Source organism: Diabrotica undecimpunctata, chromosome 3 (assembly GCF_040954645.1).
Source record: "Diabrotica undecimpunctata isolate CICGRU chromosome 3, icDiaUnde3, whole genome shotgun sequence".
NCBI classification, from domain to species: Eukaryota; Metazoa; Arthropoda; class Insecta; order Coleoptera; family Chrysomelidae; genus Diabrotica; species Diabrotica undecimpunctata.
The window spans coordinates 66096579-66119418 of NC_092805.1; the positions used below are offsets into that span (position 1 = coordinate 66096579).

A 22840-nucleotide genomic window follows, 5' to 3' on the forward strand; every position below is an offset into this window, starting at 1 on the left:
ATGCGGCTAACACAGCCCTGCCTCATATTAGTAGGTCGATCAAAGAGAACGATCTACAGCTAGCACTTCAGAAAACTAAGGCGGTAGTTTGTAACGAGTCCGTCACTTCAATAATTCTTTATTCACTTTAAATAAAAATTTTAAATCCATATCCTCTTAATAATTTCCTTAATTCTTAAATTTTAAGTTGGTATTCAACAGAGACACCAAACGTCTATATTTGCAATCATAGTTTAGCTAACTCAAAACAAGTGCTGATTGCTCACTTCTGCTTCGACGTTCGGTAGAGACACTTGGGTTTAGAGGTAGGGGCCAGAGAAGGTATAAAAGGTTTTTATTTAGAATATTAAAGTTTTTTTTAAGAAGAAGTAGCAGGAAGTTTTGGTTTGGTTTTTTTGTGTCCTGTTGGTTTATAACCACTCTGAGCCAGTAAGTTTATCCAATTATCAATAAAATGAAAATATAAAAACCATCAGCCATTTTTGAGATCCTACAGTATTGTCATTCTTCATTTGATTCGATATATTTATCTGAAATGTTTCCCATCATTTCATTAAGAAAATTCAACATGTAAATCGAAGGTGTTATTGATATAAAATCATATGTATTTTAATTTTACTTCCCGGCCTTAAAAAAAGATTATCTATCTTTAAAACAATTTATTATTTATTAAGAGTATCGATAAAAATATTCTGTCGTATACCGTTCATTATATTATAAAATATATTATTATATATATCATGCTTTTCGTTAAAATTGTCGATATAATTAATCCATTTTACTTAAAATACGGTCAAGCCATACGAAGGTCACATCATTTACAAAATCATTAAGTTTTTGCTTCCACACTTCATAAGTAACCTTTATAAAACCTTTCAAGGTTCATAAACCTTGTGTTTTTTCCATACTCTGTATCAAGAGTAACAAAGAACTCTAAAACAAATGTTTTTTTAGCCTACCTCTGGGAGTCAAGCAGAAGTCGGGGGAAGAATATTTGATTTTGTTTTTTTTTTTTTTTGATGTTTTCAAGAAGAATTTTTAAGTTAATACCTGGTCGAAACTATACCTGGTTCCAGAGTTGATTTTTTTTGACGTGGCTGTTCCCTAGAGGTCCAGATCTGGCCTTGTTATTCCCGGACAATTTGAGAAAGCAGCAAGAAGTATCTTCCTCCTTCAGAATATAAAATCTCGTAAACCTGTATTAAGTTTATTTATTAGTTTTAATCTTTTTTATAATATTTTTTTACTTAAAATCATACTATTTTAAAATAATAATAAAAAACCATAATTTTTTTTTTCTAAAATAATATTTAATCATATTTAGGGACTAAGTAGGTTGAGGTTTTAAATCCTCCCGTTTAACTCATTTGTACGATTTCTTGTGTACACATTTAATCAGAGAGTTATTAATTGTTATTGTATTATTATATATTTAAACCTTTGGACATCTATCCATTCAGGATAGTGTCCTCATTACTTTTGCCGAATATTTAATTGAAAGCCGAAATACAGAGTTACATCTCTAGTAGGCAAGTAAATTACCTTTTTAGGACAAATCATTAAAATTGTCTTATATTTTATTATTTATAAATTCAGATCATCTAGGATCAGTTGTGTATAACGGGGGTATTTATTTTTTTTGTATATAACTAGGTTGACTGTACATAATTGGTGGTGGGTAGTTATAAAAGCAAATTATACTGTATATATTTGGATAGGTATTAAAATTTGTGGTGAAAACTAAATATTTTAATTAATACCTGTTTCCTTTTTTTGCAGCAAATAGCTTTACAAGATACCTTGGAAGGTGTATGTTAATACTTTCCTGGCGCCCAATCATATCTTAGAGCAACTTCTATAATTTAATACTTTCATTTACGTTATTTCTATTTTTTTTAAGTATCCTGTCATTCATTTTCTTATTCTACGGTCTCTGTAGGGCATGCAAATTGGCCGAATCCTCTTTTGAGTGTTAAGTAGTCACTCTCCGGCACATTCAGCTAGCCAGCTTTAATTTATTTGTTTTGTTACATCACTCCTCATTTGTATTTGTTACAAGTTCTCAAAGGGAGCCGAGACAAATAGTCTCTTCGCTGTATATTGGAAGGTGTGAAGGTTGTGCTGGTTAAATCGGTTAAGTATCTCCGAATCTGGTTGTCGAAAGAACTGAGATTCGGAGTACATTTGATACGGCTGATGCCAAATATTCAAACAAAACCGTTCAGGTAGCACTAAAAGAGGGGTGCTAAATAACGTATTCCAGTAGGTGGTAACCTACGCTGCCCCGTGTGTTGTAGCGCACTGACTACTGCGAAATACTCCAAGCTGATGGAGACTTCGCAATGGCGAATTTAGGCGAGGTTTCAAATGAGGCTTTGTATGCCATTGGAGTGGTAATACCGATCTCGTTTTGTTGTGCAAAAAGCGTGCGAGGGTGTATGCGAGGAGAATGGATGGAAATATAAATGAGAATGAGAGGGAGAACGATAGTGGAGTAGTAGAGAGAATGATAGCGGAAAGTTAAGGTGGACGAAGAAGCTTATTTTCGATCCGAGGCCGTGGTAGGAATGTAAGTTCAGGAAAGTAGACTACTCCCTGACGCAGTTTCTGACCGAACATGGTAGTTGTGGCACCTTCACAAATAGAATAGGCAAATCTGCCTCGGCAGACTTTATTATTTGTGGTGTACCGGACGCTTCTACCTACATTTTTAACTGCCAGAAATGAGCAAATGAGAGGAGAGACTTCGAGAGGCGAATGGGTTTCGGGCTAAATGAAAGAAACATGGTAAACATAATGATGCGAGGACTGAAAATATGAAGAGAAGTAATTTGATTTCTCTGATTTCTGAAGTGATAAAGAAGAAGAAGCAGGAGGACAAAGGAGAACATTAAACCAGTGATCTGAAATTTATGGTCAATATTATTTTTTTATTAGTTTATGGCCTCACGGAGCTATATTTTGATTTACAGTGATAGGCGCGGTTATTTTTAAGTTTTTTCTTAATATTGTAGTTATTCTTCTTTTAAAATAACGGTTAATATAAGGATTTTAGTTATTCATTGAGTGGCAAGACCACTATTCTAGAACAGTGGTTAAGGGTTTAGCCGAAACACGGTAAATCCGGCACTACTCTGGGATCTTCTGGCCTTGTAGGTGTCTTGCTCCGTGACGTTAGATGTCTAAAAAAGATTGCCCGCGCCGTTGCCTGCTAGAATTCAATGGATACCTTTTTAGGCTCTTACTGAAATCTGACAATAGAGATGTGTTTATTGGCTATTTCACGTTGTTTACTGCTAGAGTCAAAACTCATTGCGAATATCAGTCATAGACATAGTAAGAAGATTCTTATTATGTTTATGATATTAGTTTGGTAACACAGGCGCGTCTGACAGACAGATAAAGATAGCTAAACCTCTTAAAGTGACTATCGGCGTTACACCTCTTTTCACAGAGCGACCCATACCTTACCTCTATGATTTCACTTCCTTATCTTAGAAAAGTTCTCTAACTAAAATAAAATTATAATAACAAAAACTCGCATATCTATTTATTACTTACGACGAGTATTCTTTCCTGAAAAGTTTTTCAGTTTACATGGGAGAAAAGCCGTTCCATTGGTAAGTTATTCCAAGAAGCTCTACGTCAGATACTGATTAATTTAGTAGGTGATTGGGCAACGATTGATCTGGCAGGAGATACAAAGAAATAGATATTTTCTGTATTTATACATATTTTGAAATCTTAGAAAACATTTAATATTCAGACCTGTAATATCGATATTTTAAAATCATATAAGATATAAGACTGTATATTTCTAAGAGACCTTTTTGCCTTGTAGATTTTTTTTTGTTTTTTTTTTATTTAGAAAATTGCGTTGACCAAATGGCCATTAGCGAAAAATTGATGGATTACATTAGGTACAATTACTGCATTACAATTTGGATTATCAAATATTGTGGTACTTATTAATGTCTTTCAAGAAATTCAGAGTATTGTTAAAGTTACAGTCTGCACCTAGAGCTTCTAGAAGTGTTCCTGGTATCTTGTTGTTACTTCGTTGTTCATTGTATAGGGGAAATTTAGATAGTATGTGCATTATTGTTAGTGTCGTATTACACGTTTCACATCGCAGCGGTTCGCACTTTTTTATTAAGTAATCATGCGTTAACCTAGTGTGTCCGAGTCTGAGGCGCGTTACTATGATTTCTTGGCATTTTTACATATTTTTCACACTGAAACCTAAAAGCCTATCACGCATTTTCGAGATATATTTCTCACCTGGTTAGGTTCTACAGCAATCTGTTCCAGGTAGTTATAAAGACGTCGAACAATTACTGTATTTGACTGTTTATTAGGTAATATGTACATTAAGTGGTAATAAATATTTTGGTTGAATACTGAATATTATGCTGAGTTAGTTTTTACTTGAAAATCCAAACAGATATACTATTAGCTTCTGGAACATTTTACCTTAAGAGATATCAGAGAGAGCATTTCACTAAACTTTTTTTTGTTTGAGATTTTTTCATTATTATGACCGAAAAGGTTTTCTAGTATTTTGATGCTGGAATGATTTTTTTTGTTAGTAAAGTATCTAAAACGATTTGGTTCATAAAACCAAAGTTCAGCATTAACCATAACCACACCCGTATTCATTTGTCTGTACATGCCAGGATCTCTACTGTAAAGACTGCCCTGTTAGTCAATGTGTTGTTTTCCGTATCCAGACAAAAAAGTTACGTACTTTAACATGCGATACTGAGAGCTCTAATCAATATAAAAAAATTTTCTATTCTAAAAAACTGTATTAATTTTTTTTACAAATTTAAAAAAAAATGTTAATGTCAACATATACCTTCTTCTCTAGTGGTATAATTGATTTATGTTAATTACACATTTATTTTTACGAGAAGTAATTTATTGTAACTATTTTGTTAGTTATTTATAAATTATATTTTAATTTTATTTAATTGTCCAATTTAAAATTAAATACCATTAAGATAATAATATTTAATCGCAGGCGTAAACATTATGCAGGGAATAGACAACGACATACTTTATAAAAAAAACTTCAAAACATAAAAATAAACATAAAACTATAAACAAACTTTACCAGCATTCCCTAAAGTATTTATTAATTGAATGATCGAAGAATTGCTGATATGAGCTCATATTAACTATGTTAGCAAAGTAAAAACAGGTAATGACAATACAAATTAATTAGATATTATTTGTAGCTGCGGTTGCACACACTGTTTTGAATTATAATATTGAAGAATAAAAATTATTTTTTATTAAATTTTTTTTTTTTTTCAACTAAGAACAGTTCACACTTAGAACGAACACGTAATATAAGGGGAAACAATATGAACTATATCTCACAATTATTTTTAAAATAAATCACACCCCAAAAAAAAATTAAATTCCCCCATCTTCAAGAAGTCTGAAATGTAAACGTAAATGAATGGACAAGCAGGGGTGATTTCATGTTGATGGTTTACCTTCTCGAACTAGAGTAACTGGACGGCTGCTTTCCCGTGAACACCTAATTACCAGATTGCATTTTGCACGAGAACACTTGGCGTGGACAATACAGGATTGGAGTCGTGTATTGTTTTCCTATGAATCGAGATATCTTACGGTCTCAGACAAACGTGTAAAAATGTGGCGATGTCTAGGCGAGAGATATGCTCAAGCATGTGTTGCTGAGCGACTTCCATTTGTTGGAGGGTCAGTTATGTCATATGGAGGCATAGTTTGACGCTCGCACTGACTTAGTCTTTATCGAGAATCGGACATTGACTGCACATACGTACCTAACACAGGTTCTAGAAGACCATGTCTTAACATTTATGGTTATTCTTGGAGACGACGCAACATTTATGCATGATAATGCATAAATGTTGCGTCGGTTGGCACAATGCCCGGATAGTTATACCATTGTTTAAATAGGACTAGTTAGCCAACGCAATGTTTAAATTTGTTTGATTCTAATTGAGACAGTCACTAGATGTCACCACTCTTTCTGTCTCAATAGATTTTAATATACCATTGTTTGTTTGATATACATTATACTAGATGGTGCTATGTGAAAAAGTTAAAGACTAAACTAAACGTCCATTTTTGATCCCCTGAATTAAATTCACCAGCGTTGCAATATTTCACTGACATAGTAGCAACAGGTTTACTTACAAATAAAAATGTTACAAAAAACAGACCTTGAGTCACTTAAGATATTTATTTAAAATAGAGTTATTACTATCAACTAGTAAATATCGTGTCAACTAAAATTGTAAATAAACGTACTGTGGCTTCTAAATCTTCCTATATCTAAATAAGTTTAAAGAATTTAAATATTTTATTTTATTTGGAAGTGTATTACAAAAATTTGGTCCGAGGTAAGTAAAACATTTTAATTATATGTGTTTAAAACATAAAAAAACATTGTATGAGAAATGAACAAATTAGGTATTTAGAAATAAATTTTACCGGATAATACATGCATTTGATAATATTTGAAAAAAGTGATTTTAAATTAAAATAATGTTACTTCCATAATAAATAAATAGTTTTTTACAGATGGTCGGAAATATTTGTTGTTATTACAAATGTGGTTTATCACCATACAATATTCATGGATTAAGAATGTTCAGATTTCCGACAAAAATCTTTCGGCTTGTCAAAGATGGATATTTACTCTGGTAAGTAAATAGAAACTTTTTTTATATTCTTTTATTTTACACCTTTTCCGTTACGTAATTAACTTGAAAAAATGTTTATTTTTTTTTTTCATTCATCATTTTTTATTATCGCCAGGGTGCACGCGTCATATTCGAGATGCATTAATTTGAATTTTACGTTTGCGTTGGTATTATAATTATGATATAATAAACTTCAGAAAAACAAATTAGTGAATAAATATCAAGTTAATAAACATAAACAAAGTATTAGATATTTAAATATGTATTTCTTTAGCTATTTTTAGTTATTGTATTGAAAAGTAGAAATAAGTTCATCTTTATCGGAGAATTAATTTATACAAAGGTCCATCTGGGAAAAAATTATTGGTTTCACGTAAAAATTTTATACAGATATTTGAAGGTTCTAAAAGATATATGAGGGTTAGTTAATAATAAATATGTGAAGACATACAGGTGATTTTGGCTATAAACGTTTTTTATCCAGTTTAGAGAAAAGTAGTTAAAATAAAAATTGTAGATTCAAAAAGTTCTTCCATTTGTGAGTTTCTAAATTAAAATATGTAAAGAATTCACCAAAATAGTTGCAAAAAACCCTTGATTTTGCAGAAATTTATAAATTTTAATAACTTTGTTTTTGCATAATGGTATGTAATGTAACTAATTAAAATTGTGACGATTTGTTTATCGTAGAAAGCGATTATTTAAACAACTTTTTGTTGAGCTATTCCAGTTTAAAAAAAAAATATGTTTTACGTGCCACAGAAGCCAAGATATTGCAAGTTTTGCAATCGCGCTTCATTTTGAAAAAGTTCAAATCTAAAAAAAAACCGAGCTTAAATGGTTCTCCATTCTACTTTTCCGAAGCGGTATTTTACGAATACCATCATTTTAACGGGTTATAAATTTTTACTTCTTTACCGCATATGCCATATGTAAGTTGGAACGCAAAATTCAGATCTTCATTTAGGGCCCCTTCAATTTACAGCTCTTACTGTTAATAGACACTGGAAGTATGATTTTAGGAATAAAATGCTTTGGTTTTAAATATAAAATGCTCTCTTGCCTAGTAATGGTCATAGAAGATTCTGTTTTTTTAGAAAGTGTGTTTTTCACCAGTTTTTCATAAGCCTCTAAATAAATTTGTGGTATAAACGATATCAACGTTATTATAAATGTTTATAAACAGATTAAATAACCTATAAACTATTTGCTCTGATTGATATTTAGCGCACTTTAATAACTTATTAATTTCCATAATTTCAAGGAGCTATGTTACATGTCTTTGCGCAAAAAAAGTGTTATTATAATTTATAAATAACTGCAAAAATAAGTTTTTTTTTGCAACTATTTCGGTTAATAGTTTCATGTATTTTAATTTGGATACTTTCAAAAATTACATAACTTTTTGTGATCTACAACTCTAAAAAAGCTAAAAAAATCTTAAACAGATATTTAAAGTCTCTAAAAGGTATATGAGGGGTAGCTGATGACAATTATGTGAAGACTTCAGCTAATTTTGCTTTGCTTTTTTATTAAACAATCGTAAAAAGTGAAAAAAGTTTATGCGCATAAAACGTTTCTTATTCATGTTAGAGATATATGGTTAAAATAAAAGTTATAGATCATAAAATGTTCTCTAATATTGAGATTTTTATAATTAAAATACATAAAGAATTGACCGAGATCATTTAAAAACCCTTATTTTTAAAGTAAAATTTATAAATGTTAATATAAATATAAATAATATAAATATAAATAACTTTCTTTTTTGCATAACGATATGTAATACAACTATTTAAAATTATGGCAGTTAATGAGTTTTTAAAGTGTGCTAAATATCATACAGAACGACCATACAGTTTATGAGTTATTCAATTTTTTTATCCAGGAGACCGATTATTTAAACAACTGTACTTGTCCAAACAGTCACTCTAGGGTTATTTTGTAAATAGATATCGATTTTTATGGCTTCGTTTTAAATTACACAGGCCAACGATGAAAAAACTTTTTCACTAAAAATACCCTATTCTAATGTCTTTCAGGTCGCTGAATCCAAATATGATGCTTACAAAGCTGTATCACCCACAATTTCTTCACATTTTGTAGTAACATTTTTTTAATTAAGCGATTTCTACAGAATTTAACATATACTATAATAGTTTAAATATAATCAAAAAAGTAGAGGTAATGGACTTAAATTGTGTTGGTAGCACTGCTGAAACATACTAAAAGATCAAAAAAGGTAGATTCCATTTGAACGTTAACAGCTGATGTTTGTTTACTGTCAATCTAACCTCACTTTCACGGTTTTTGTACACGTGCTCAATACAATGTCTAACCGCGGTTGTAAAAACTCTGTTGACAGTTTTTGTTATATTTGTGGTGAGTTTGTGATTAAAAAACACCAAAGAAACATTACGGACTTTGTGAAAAAGGTTTATCGATCATACTTTGGAACTTTACTTGGCGATCAGGATAAATCTTGGGCGCCGCATAAGGTATGTTATGTATGTGTTGAAGATCTAAGAAAATGGTCAAAAAAGGAGAAAAAATCCTTCAAATTTGCAGTTCCTATGATATGGAGAGAGCAAAGAAATCATTCTGATGATTGTTACTTTTGTAGTGTTGATGTAACTGGTCACAACTCAAAAAATAAGAAGGTAATAAGCTACCCTAACCTTATGTCTGCCATCCGACCAGTGAAACACGGTCAAGATATGCTGGTCCCTGAACCTCCAGATGATTTGGATTCCATTCAAACTGAACCATCTTATGATGTAGAATCTGAGTTAGGTGAACAAGATGATGAAGAATTTCGATGTATTACAGAAAATGTAGAGCCTAAATTGTTTACTCAGATTGAACTTAATGACTTGGTTAGGGATCTAGGCTTAACTAAAGAAAAAGCTGAATTGCTTGGCTCTAGACTAAAAGAAAAGAACTTGTTGGGTGCTGGAACCAGCATTTATGTGTATAGAAAGAGAGAGCAACAATTTTTAAAATTTTTTGAACAAGATGGTGATTTGGTGTACTGTACAGACATTCCAGGTCTGATGAATGAATTTGGTGTTGAGTACAAAAAGGAAGACTGGAGGCTGTTCATTGACTCATCCAAAAGAAGTTTAAAGGCTGTTTTATTACACAATGGAAACCAGTACGCATCTATACCTGTTGGTCATTCTGTACACATGAAAGAAAGCTATGAAAACCTAGAAATAGTGCTGAATAAAATAGGCTATTGTGATCATGGTTGGATGATATGTGGTGATTTAAAAGTAACATGTATGCTACTTGGTCAACAAGGTGGTTTTACCAAGTTTCCATGTTTCTTGTGTGAATGGGACAGTAGGGCTAGAGATCAACATTGGTGCAAAAAGAACTGGCCTGCTAGGGAATCTTTAAAACCAGGTGAAAAGAACATTCTTCGCAAAAACCTCGTAGATCCAAAAAAAGTGCTCCTACCACCTCTTCACATAAAGTTAGGCCTCATGAAACAGTTTGTGAAGGCTTTGCCTAAAGATGGGCCATGTTTTATGTATCTCTGCCTAAAGTTTCCACACCTCTCAGAAGCTAAACTGAAAGAAGGCGTCTTTGTCGGACCAGACATTAGAAAAATGATGTTAGACCTTAACTTTGAATCGACAATGACCTCAAATGAGAAAGAAGCATGGGTGTCATTCAAGCAAGTGGTTACCAAGTTCTTGGGGAATAAAAAAGATCCAGAATATGTTGCTATTGTTGCTAACATGTTAAAGAACTTTAAAAAGTTAGGATGTTTGATGAGCCTGAAAGTTCACTTCCTGAACAGTCATCTTGATTACTTCCCGGAAAACTTGGGCGATGTAAGTGAGGAGCAAGGAGAGCGTTTTCACCAGGACATTAAACTGATGGAAAACGCTATCAGGCCGCTGGAACACTAACATGATGGGGGACTACTGTTGGTCACTTCACAGAGAAGTTCAGCAGGCGACTCATCGTAGAAAAAGCTACACAAGAAGTTTCAAAGAAAAGAGGGAAAGAAAATACAAACCAATCCCAGATGACTAATGGAACTTGTATTATATCATATGTATAACTGTTTCAAGTAACCTATTGTAATAATATATTCATGATTATGATGTAACATAGTGTTTCATTAATTTCACCATATACCGTATTTATACTACATAAGAAACTACATAAAAATGTATACTACATAAAAACCCAAATTGCAGAAAAACTATGGGTGATACAAAAAAACTAAGGCCAGATTTGGATTCAGCACATAAAAATCAATAAAAATCAGCCATTAAAGTAAAAAAAGTTTTCACAAAAAAATTTTTCGTCGGCCTGTGTTATTAAAAAAAAACATCAAGATTATATTAAATTTGTTTTTAAAAATCAGTTTAAAGAATAACAAATTTTTAGCATATAGAAATTTCTAATAACTTTGACTTTTTTATGTCATACACTTGTATGCAGGCTCAATATAAAGCTAATAAAAAAAACATTTAAAAAAAACCAAAACCCAGACTAAATCAAATAGCATTTTTTTTTCTTGTTTAAGAAATTGCAAATATTTTCATTGTTTATTAACATTAAGAGCTGAAAATTGAACACATTGTAAAAGAATATCTAAATTTTATAATTCGATTTATAAATGGCATACACAGTGAAGAAGTAAATTAGTTTTGAAACATTAAAATAATGGTACTCGTAAAATATCGCCACAGAAAAATGCAAGGGAGATCTGTCCGCTGCAATATCTCAGCTTGTTTCTTGTTATTGGTTATGGAAATTTCTGTTTTTTTTTTAATTGTGCTTTTACACCAACTTTTCATTGAGCCTACGTACAGCCGTATGACATGAAAAATATCAAAAGTATTATAAATGTTTAGAAGCTTAAAAGCACTTTTTCAAACTGTTTTTTAAATAAAATGTTGAAGTTTATAAATAAAGCTTCAAATAATCGATTCAAAAAACGTCAAATAACTGTCAAAGGTTAAACACCCTTTTTAAAGTACCTCACGGATTTTAAAGATTTAAACAGTGTTAAACAGATAAAGTAATTCATCGACGAGTTAACAATATGAAGCGAAGTTCTTTAATCACAATGTGATAAGAAAACAAGTATCAAATTTGGTTTTATATTTCAATAGTCGAATTTAATTGCGTCTATATTGGTGTAATTAAAGAAAACCAGTGAAAATCCCAAGAAATAGGTGAGATCCTTTTTTTGTTTCTTTCCAGTTTGGAAGAGGGTCCATTAGGTACCCACATTTAGGTATTGTGTTACGGTCTGGGTAACCAGGACTACACATCATGAACAGCAATTAAATATTTACATTTACACAAAACAACTTCAATTCCAACCCAAAATCATATGTCGTTGACGCAATCTCTACACCTCCTTCCCGTTCGTTTTCTAAAAGGAAACAAGTTATTGTCATGCACTCCATTTTGAATACTGTTTTATTTAAATATATTAAAGAAATTGGTAAAATAGTTTATCCAAAAAATATTACTTTTACATCTCGCATTTCGAATAATCGAATCTGCATTTTCCTCACTTCTACCGACATCGTTGATCAACTAATACACCGAACGTCATAATTAATTCCACCGTCATCTTTATCTGCAGGCTTCTTTCTGCGACCAGAAGAATCCTTATTTCAAATGTATTTCCTTCCATTCCGCATTCACTAATCGAGCAGTCCCTAAAAAATACGGAACATCAGATGATCAATAGGCATATATCATGAGTTTTCCTCTGTGCAATTTTCTCTGTTAATTAACCATGAAAATACATCCTTTAAAATATTTTTATTCTCTGACAGACTATAGTGCTTTCTTTGTAAGCTTACGGAACGTACCGTGGAGTCTGATTGCAAAGTCTCCAGTTCACCAGATCACGCACTCATTGCAGCTAATGCTCCTTCCTCTTCTTCATTTTCAGCTGACTCTAAGGAGTCCTTAATCCTGAATCCTTAACTTCATCAAAAGAATTTCTATCTTCGAAAATTGAGTCCATCTCCATTAACTACATACCCATCCTGGCTGCCATTATGGATTTATCCATCTCTCGTCGTACTAATTCAAAGCCCATGTTGGCAGTAGGACAAATAGGGGACACTTCAATGACAGTCCTCCTGATACTCCTAGCATTCTATCTTCATCTGGTATTCTTGCTCTATTAAGTTCTTTTCCTCCTTTGACATTTTCGATGCTACCCAAACCAGCCAAAAAATGTCCAAATCTAATCTTTGATTGGATTACTCGATGAAACCTTATTATATTTCCGCTATAGAAATGATTTACAAAGATAATCCGACTAATTTTACACTCAATTCCACGCAACTTATTACATTTCTTGAGAACTCTTTTGTATATATCACCCCACTACAAGAAGCTTAAAAATCCTCCAACATAGATGGTATTCAAAAGGACTTATTGCAGCTCTACATAGGTACAAGGAAAAGATCACTAAAAAACCGTATCACTAGAATCTTAAAAAAGTTAAAAGAACAGCCTACCTCCGACTTACAAGAGTATATATAAGTGCATCCTCTGATAAATCTTCTGATGTCAAATCTAATCACAGCATACATGATGAATAGAATTTCTCTCTTTCTCTCGCATTTATTCATTTTTTCTGCTCTCTGTATATTTTTACTTCATCTTTTGCCAAATTTAGACACGATATTTAATTAAGTAAGAAAACTTTATGTACTTCAAATACTAGCTTAATAAAAAATACCCTTAAAATATCCAATCTCTTTTTTAATCGAAAGGTTATCCTTGACAATTAAGAGACAGCCAAGATTCTGGCAGAAAATTTAAAATAAAAGTTTTGCAACAAATCTGGACTTAACCATATATACTCTTTTCTTCCTTCGCCCTTTCATTATTCATCCTCAGTTTCACAAGATACCAATTATCCGAACTCTCGTATAAACTATTTCGAACTAAAAGCTGCACTCAAATCTTATAAAAACACAAAAATTATTGTTTTCTAGAATTATCTTAAAAAATGTCTCGAAAATTCCTTAGGCACTAACGACCCTCTAAATGAAGCCAGTAAATTTACCACTGACATACCGCTGACAATCGTTAATGAAAGATCTTGCCCTAATCTATACTAAGATCAAAGAAAGATCATTACCAAAAAAAATTTTGTTAAAATCCTTTAAAAAAGGTACATAAATTAAAAAAACCCAAACGGGCTATGTCATGAAGACAAATCGTTTTTGGAATCCATATTCCATCATCAGTGTCTAGGTGTACATTTTTTGAGCCACTAAATATCTGGGTAAAAACCCGTTAAAAGTTATATGTTACAATTTAGTTTACATTATTTAGTCTTATATATTATTGGATGTTAAAGTTACCAGTGGATATGATAACTCCACTCTCATTTATAAAAAAAAACTGTTTCACAAATCCAAGGCAATAAAACTAACCTTCATCCTATGAATTTAGTCATCCTTCATTCCTATAACCTAACTATGTCTCCTATCATCGTCAACAACACAGTTATCTCTGACAGTCAATTCATTTCCGACACACTCGCTAATGGGGTTGAAGACAGATTCAATAAAAGTAATATGGCTTTTACTCCTTTAAATAAAAATATTAAAATAAAAATATTCTTTACGCGCTCAAGTTCCAAATGCCTTGACGGAATGGACGTGCATTTAGCAAATGAACCACTAGATGAGAAAAACTTTTTTTTGGGTACAGACAATGAAACAATTTGGACTGACATTCCATTGAGTATTACACACTCTCGAACTCCTTCGAGAAATATTATTACCCACCTTACTATAAAGCCAAAGGTCTTACTGACGAAATAAATATTTTTAATCTTTTTATAACAGATGAGATGATTGAACTGATTGTTCAATATACTAATAGAGAAATTGAGAGAAAATCATCGTCACATAATTCAGAACAGTCTTACATATCTTCAACAGATGTTATAGAAATAAAGTCCTTTAATGGCTTGCTATATTTGCTTGGTGCACTAAAAAATTCAGGCTTGACATTACTGGATCTGATTTCTCCAGTTTTTGGTCCCAGTTTATTTCTTTGCGTAATGAGCAAAATCGTTTTGAGTTTTTGTTGAGAGTGCTCCGCTTCGATTCTAAGATCACGAGGAAACAACGAAGGAGAACAGATAAATTTGCTCCATTCAGAGAATTCTAGAGTTTCTTCGAGAGTAATTGCAGAAAAAATTACACTCCATCGGAGTATATAACCGGATGAGACTTTGTTAAGCTTTAGGGGAAGATTCCCGTTTAAAATGTATATACCAAGTAAACCAGATAAGTATGGACTCAAAATTATTTCTCTTTGTAATGCAAGAACATTCTATTTCTATGGAGGAATTCCTTACCTTGGCAAATAGAACAGACCACAAAATGACCTGCTGTTACCAACTGAATATGTTCTCAAGCTGGTAGAACCCATCAAGAACTCAAACAGAAACGTTACCACCGACAACTGGTTTTCATCTTGTCAACTGTCTGAGGAACTAAGGAAGAATAATCTAACTTTAGTAGGCACCCTTCGAAAAAATAAGAGGGAGATTCCTAGATCTTTTATTGGCACAAAAGAGATTCCTAATGAGTCATCACGATTTTTGTACAGTCCAGATAAAATGTTGGTATCCTATGTACCTAATAAAAATAAAAATGTAGTTCTGATCTCGTCAATGCATTCTACTGAAGACGTAAATCAAATTTCCAATAAACCTGATATAATAGAATTCTATAATATGACGAAGGGAGGAGTCGACGTCTTTGATCAGCTCTGTTATTCAAAGACCACCAAAAGAAAATCCAACCGATGGCCTACGAGGTATTTTTTTGGAGTTTTTGACGCTGCTGCTGTGAATGCTTTTGTAATTTACAAACTGAATGTAGATTACACCTGTTTCGAGATCTCAATTTGTTTAAAACTTATCGCTCGCCTTATAGGCTACTCACATGGAGCGAAAATTCAAAATTCAGCCTTCTGCTACAAATACAGCTGTTAACGCTCAACAAGAAAGCTCAAAAAGACCAGGATTGTGTGTCTTCTGCTGTGATCGGAGAAAGAGAAGAAGAGGAAATTACAGTTGTGGCCATTGTAATAAAAGTGTGTGTGGTGAGCACAAACGAATTGTTAGCCCCCAGCATTATAATTAATTAATAAAAATTTTGTAATTTCTTATTTTGTTTAACAGTTTTTGTTGTTTTTTTGTTCCATTTTATAACTTGGAATATGAAGAATTGTATTACTTTTGTTTAATCGTTTATGTACTTCTAATGTATTTTATAAAGTTTTTTATATATTAAATAAACGTATTTTTCACTAAAATCTGTTTGGTTATTTAGTTTACATTTGTCTGTTTTGTACATTAAAGTAAGTTTTCGATATAAAATAGCGGTAAAATTAGAATGATGTCGTATCCGACGTCACGGTACTAGATATGTCCCAATCATCAACGTGTGGTTCTAGGGTTAAAATTTCTTGTATTTTAACTAAAAGCGCATCAAACTAAAATTGCTTTTTTTAATTTTAATACATCAAAGGAATATATATATATATATATATATATATATATATATATATATATATATATATATATATATATATATATCATCATCATCATCATGTGCAGCTTTATCAACCGTTTCCAATTACGGTGCAGCCTCCCTTATTTCAAAGTTATTCTATGTTCTTATTATTATTCGACGATGTCTTAGTTATACGTTGTTGTAATAATTTGCGCTCATTTGCGCCCATATTTTTCTATTTTGTGCTATTCGAGACCACGTTGTTCCTGTTAATTTTCTAATATCATAATCCCATCTGAGATTTGGGCGCCTCTTTGGTCTCTTAGCGTTCCTGGGGTACCACATAGTTGTTCTAGTGGTCCATCTGTTATCTGTTCTTCTTGCCATATGTCCTGCCCATTGCCATTTCAGGGATTTTATTCTTTGGATTACATCAGTCACCTGGGTTTGCCTCCGTATCCATTCAATTCTTTTACGATCCCTCTTTGTTATCCCTAGCATACATCTTTCCATTGCTCTTTGAGTTACTTGGAGTTTCGACGTTATTTCTCTCTTTAATATCCAAGTTTCACATCCATATGTCAAGACGGGTAATATGCATTGATCAAATACTCTCTTCTTGAGGTATAGTGGCATTTTGGACTTGAAGACTATGGAATTTCGTCCGAATGCTGACCACGCTTGTTTTATTCGTCTGTTGATTTCCGGAAGTAGTGATCCCGATTTATGTATGAGCTGTCCCAGGTATATGTATTCATCTACTACTTCTAGCGAGGTTTCATTAATTTTTATTTCCACGTTGGCGATCAGATCATTGCACATTATTTTAGTCTTTGCTAGGTTCATTTTTAGGCCTACCTCATTGCTGGCTGTATTAAGGTCATTAATTTGCAGTTGTAATTCTTCAGGACTTCTAGCAATTAGAATGATGTCATCAGCGAATCTAAGATGGTTTAGGTATTCTCCATCTATACATAGACCTTGGTTGTTCCAGTCTAATTTCCGGAAGATATTTTCTAAGGTTGCAGTGAAGAGCTTAGGGGATATGGTGTCTCCTTGTCGGACTCCTTTCTGAGTGGGAAATTCTGGGGTATTTTCATATATGCTTACTCTAGCTGTGGCCTCTTTGTATATATTTGCTAGCGTTTCGACATATGGTTTATCTACTCCTTGGTCGACAAGAGCTTCTATGACTGCTCTTGGGTATACGGAGTCAAATGCTTTCTCGAAGTCTATGAATGCTAGCGCCAGTGGTAGATCATATTCTTTTGTTCTGCTCATTACTTCCCTTAATGTTTGAATATGATCCATTGTGCTGAAGCCACTTCTAAAGCCTGCTTGCTCTCGGGGTTGTTCAGCGTCAAGTGTGTTTTGTATTCTGTTGTTAATGATTTTGGTGAATACCTTGTATATCACAGGTAGCAAGCTGATCGGTCTATAATTTCTAATGTCTTCCTTGCTACCTTTCTTGTGAATAAGGATTATGTTGGCTGAATTCCACTTTTTTGGAATATGTCTCGATTTTAGGCAGTCTGTGTATATTTTTGCTAGGATTTTCCAAGTTGTTTTACCAGCAATCTTTAGAAGTTCGGCTGTAACACCGTCATTACCGGCTGCCTTGCCGTTCTTCATGCTCTTAAGAGCTGCCTCTACCTCATCTACGAGAACATCTGGTACATCTTCTTGAACCGCAATTTCTTCTTCGCCTATTTCTTGTGCTTCCGGAGCTTTATATAGACCCTCATAGAATTCGGTTACATGTTTTATTATTTTATCCCTATTTGTGATCCTTCCGTTGTTGTTTCCCAATGCTATTATTTGCTTTCTACCGATTGCCAACTTCCTCTTGGTTTTCCTATAGCTTTTATGGTTTTCGATTGTATTTTGTACAAGTCGTTCATTGTAGGTTTTTATATCTTCTGCGATTTTTTTCCGTATTACTTTGCACAGTTCGGTATATTCAATTCTATTAATATTGGAGTTAATTTTCATTTCTCTTCGTTGTTTCAGGAGAGCTGTTGTTTCATCTGAAAGTTTTCTATTGCTGTTGTGTGCTTGTGATCCTCCAACTTCTTTGGCGCAATTTAAGATTGTTTCCATTAAGTGTGTGCTATTCGTTGGGTCTTGTAATTTTTCTTGAATTAAATTTTGATAGCGTTCCGAGTTGTTGCTTAGGTTAGTGATATTTACCCCTGCAGTTGGTTTCTGGAGTAATTTCATTCTTTCTAGTTTAGTGTTTAGAACGACCCGAGATCTAATTAGTCTGTGATCGCTACCTGTTCGGAATTTGTTGAGCACACTTACATCCTTTATGGTTTTCAGCTTATTAGTTAGGATGAAATCTATTTCGTTCTTGGTAGTTGCATTGGGAGCTAACCATGTCCATTTCCTATTGAGGTTCTTCTTAAAATAGGTATTGGCGATTGAGAGGTTCTGGTAATGTGCGTATTGAACCAGTCTCTCTCCCCTTTCATTTCTTTCTCCAATGCCAAAGTTGCCGACACATTGTTCTTGATTTGATTGTTTACCCACTTTGGCATTAAAGTCCCCGACTAGATACTTAAATTGGCTTTTGTTCTTGTTAAGCACCTCAGTTATTTCATTGTAGAATTCCTCTATTTCCTCATTGGAGTGGGATATGGTTGGTGCATATACTTGCACAATTTGGATGGTGTATCTTCTGGATAGTCTTAGACTTAGACTAGCTACTCTGTCTGAGGTGCTTGATATGTCGACTATCCTATCCTTCCATTTCTTATTAATTAGGAACCCCACTCCACTTGTTCGTCCATTTTCTGTTCCTTTGTGATAGAGGATGTTGCCCGATTCAAGTTCTATTAACTCTTCGTCCTTTCGTCTTACTTCGCTTATTCCGATGACATCCCATTTAATATTGACTGCTTCATTTTCTAACTCTATGAGTCTTGCCTGGTTCGCTAACGACCTGCAGTTATAGGTCGCTACGTATAGTGTTGTTGATCTGGCTGGGTAGTGGTTTAGACTCCGCAGATTCTTAGCACCCTCTGCCCTCCTGACTGGTTCTCGAGAACTACCCATCAAGGGGTCAGTTGGGCCTACGGAGAATGAGGGCCGTGGCTTTCTTTTTCCTTTATTCATAAGGGGTCGCGAGGCATACCTTACCACGCTGCCTCAGGTCGGGTTGGTAAGGGGCAAGTGTTGTCGTACAATGGCTTTTGCCAGTAACCATTGAGTTATATTATATTAATTAGATTTATAGTTCCATCGTTGATTAAAATCAGTTTCCCAGACATTATCTAAAAAATTGAATGTTTCACATTTTTCATCAAAATTATCATCATTGTTGTTGTATTTTGGATCAAAAGTCGTATTATTCATAAAAACTGTAACAAAATGAGATTTTCTGTTGCTATTTTATCCATTTACTTAACCAATTTTCAAATTTTAATATATATGAGATCTTAACGGAATTTTTCATATATTGTCATTTTGACAGTTTTGTTATATAAATAATCAACTGGATGCATTTTCATAAAAAAGGTACTTTGGGGTACCGTAAACAAACCCACAAACTGACACATATACAAAACGTGATTAAAATGTTCATAAGTAATTGTCAAAAACACTATAATTCCGGTTCTTATCTTACCGTTGATAATTAGTGTCATTGCGTGATATGTTTTCGACGTGGGAATAATTTCGTCTTCACTTAAATCAGTTGTATTGGAAATAAATTATTTAAACAGATTAGCAATAAAGTTTGTTGCACTACTAATTTCTACATCTGACTGCATCCAATTATGTGGTAACATCTTTTTGTAAATCTTTACAGAAATATCCAATTTATTCAGATCTTCTTCAGCTTGCTATTATTCATGATCTATTAAATAATGAAAAGTGATTTTCTGTTGCTATTTTGTTCATTTTTACCTTAAAAATTGGATATTTATAAGATCTTAACGGAAAATTTTGATATACAAACTAAATGTCACAATGACAATATATATATATATATATATATATATATATATATATATATATATATATATATATATATATATATATATATTGTGACGATTGGGGTTTATAGAAAATAATTTATAAGTTATATACCAGATAATTTTAGATATAACAAGTATTTGGTTATTTTAATAAGTTAAATACTAGAGAATTTAATAAAAATTATTTATGTGAGGGCATTTTTAATAAATTAGCATATAATAAGTGTAAAAAGTTGTATTTTAATGTTGTAAATATATTTAAGTGAGCCATGTGCATAGGCAACCAACTATACAGTAAATTGACAGATAGAAATTAATCATAATACGAATATAAGTGGGGTTATAATAATAATGTTAGTTTAAAATGTTTAATTTATATATATTTAATGATTTAAATGTTTATTCTGATCTGAAAAGCCTAAATGTCAACAAAATTATTAATAGAAAAGAATGGAATTCTCTGGATCACCGGAGATGGCCATGTTTGCGAAATGGTTTGTTCCAGAAAATTCAGACATGTATTTAATAGAACAAATTGGAACATGATCTCTTACCAGATGGTTCTAGAATATCCAAAAAGATATAAATACCCGTGATTTGGATTCAAGATGGCAGTTTTTAGTCAGAAGTCAGGCCAGTTTATTATGAAAGTTAGTAGACACATTTAGTTAGTGAAGTAAATTGTTCAGAATTTTCAAGAAGTCAGTCAGAAAAATTTAGTAAGAAATATGAAAGTTAGTTGGAGTCAGTGAATCACTTACAAATGGTCCAATTGTTTAATATAGTGAGTTAAATGAAGATTAAAAATTATGCATATATTTAATGCACATTTATAATTATACACAAATAATTATTGAAGATTATAAAAGTATATTAGAAGAATATTGGATGGACATTGGAAGGAATTAAAATTATATTATGATTGGAGATTAGTATAAATCAACTTATAATAATTGGATATTGGTATATTGAAAAGAAGAATAAATATAAATGGTGTTTGCTGGTTTGCTTGGTGGTGTATAAATGCTGGTGAAGAAAACTATATCTTAAATTGGTAGAAGCTGATAATTGGAAAAAGTAATTTTACAAAAACAAGGATAACCGAAGTACGAAGACATTCAGTGGTGATTAGAATCTATATAGTGGAAAACAGTTCATTTAGGCATTCAGTGAAAGAAAGGTACAAAATTTTGTTAATATAATTTAGTTAGTGTCATAACAATTTCAATTTTGAAGATAGTTTGTTTAAATTTTACATTGTCTATAGAATTTAATTAGTTTTATAAGAATATCAATTTAAAGATAGTTTATTTTAAATTTACATTGGCTAGGTAGATATATATGTGTGTTTCATAGTAGTTATAATAAAGATAATTTAAAAAAGTACTTACAAACTAATTCTTTGAGAACCGCGATAAAAACCCTATATATTATATTATTAAAAATACTCATTGCTATATATATATATATATATATATATATATATATATATATATATATATATATATATATATATATATATATGTATATATATATATATATATATATGTTAGTTTTGATATTTCCGCTATTTCCGCGGGAGCTGTATGTTATATCAATGGTATTCCGGGTTTGACTCCGCGTTAAATGTTGTTGGTTTTGATAAAAACCATTTTGACGACGTTTCGGTAAGATCTCACTTGCCATTTTCAAGTCTCTCTGGATGGTCTGCTTCCAACTGTTTTGGATGGGTTGGAGTCAATAAAAGGGCTATTGGTTAACTATTTTTTATCTCGAGCTTTCAATTGTGTTTACAATTGTTATCAAGAGCTGCTAAAAAAGACAAAATATCTTACAAAGTTGAACTAGAAAGAAAAAACAATTTTTGTTAGCTCACCAAATAAAATTAGTTTAGTAAATAAAAATTGCTCCTAATACATCTTAAAAATAATTATTATAAAAATGTCCTAATCTAATAAATGCTTCTCTGAAATTTTTAGTATAATTTTGAAAACTTTGTTTTTTAATACAAAAACAATTGAATTTATAAATAAGTTAAAATAGCAACCAATTACAAATAAGCCTCAATGTCATAAATGCCAACTTAAAATTTTTATTTTTGACAATTATATTGCCAAAAACAAAATTTTGTTTAAAAATTCTTTTTTGTTTAGTAACAAAATAGAAGAAGATTTATTCACCATTGATAGATGTCTAAAAAAATGTAACAGATATATGGAAAATTAAATCGAAATGTGACATTTTACAAGTTTTATACATAAATTTTAAAGATAGAATATAATTATAAATTTTGCTTAGATTTTGAATTTCTGATCTTTTGTTTAAATTATTATCACTTTTGCTAATACAAACCATTTCCAAAAAAGTCCTTTTGAATTTATTATTTTCACTACATAAAATTTTAATGATATCAAAATCCATAATATGGTCTTTATCGATTACATGCTCTGCCAAAGCACAAGAGGGTTTTTTAATTCTGCAATCACTTTTGTGAGAAATAATGCGATTTGAAAGATTTCTTCCGGTCTCACCAACATATTCAGCCTCACACTAAGTACAACTAATGCTGTATACTAAATTCGTTTTTTCAAATTTGTCTATAGGATATTTAGTTTTG

The 22840-nt window shown here is 31.9% G+C and overlaps 1 protein-coding gene across 1 annotated transcript; it reads right to left on the reverse strand.

The window, feature by feature from the left end:
* Nucleotides 1-16118: 16118 nt before the first annotated feature.
* On the reverse strand, nt 16119-19300 carry LOC140435834 (uncharacterized). The gene is made up of 2 exons (XM_072524549.1): nt 18899-19300; nt 16119-16223 (listed from the first exon to the last, which is right to left on the reverse strand). The coding sequence occupies exons 1-2, from the start codon at nt 19298-19300 to the stop codon at nt 16119-16121; spliced, it is 507 nt and encodes a 168-aa protein (XP_072380650.1).
* Nucleotides 19301-22840: the final 3540 nt, after the last annotated feature.

What these genes read in the sequence shown, in the direction of transcription:
- LOC140435834 (XM_072524549.1), bottom strand. Translation starts at nt 19,300, where the DNA reads ATGGGTAGTTCTCGAGAACCAGTCAGGAGGGCAGAGGGTGCTAAGAAT. An exon ending in ACACCATCCAAATTGTGCAA is followed by an intron (nt 16,224 to 18,898) that starts GTATATGCACCA and finishes AAGCAATTTTAG; the next exon opens with TTTGATGCGCTTTTAGTTAA.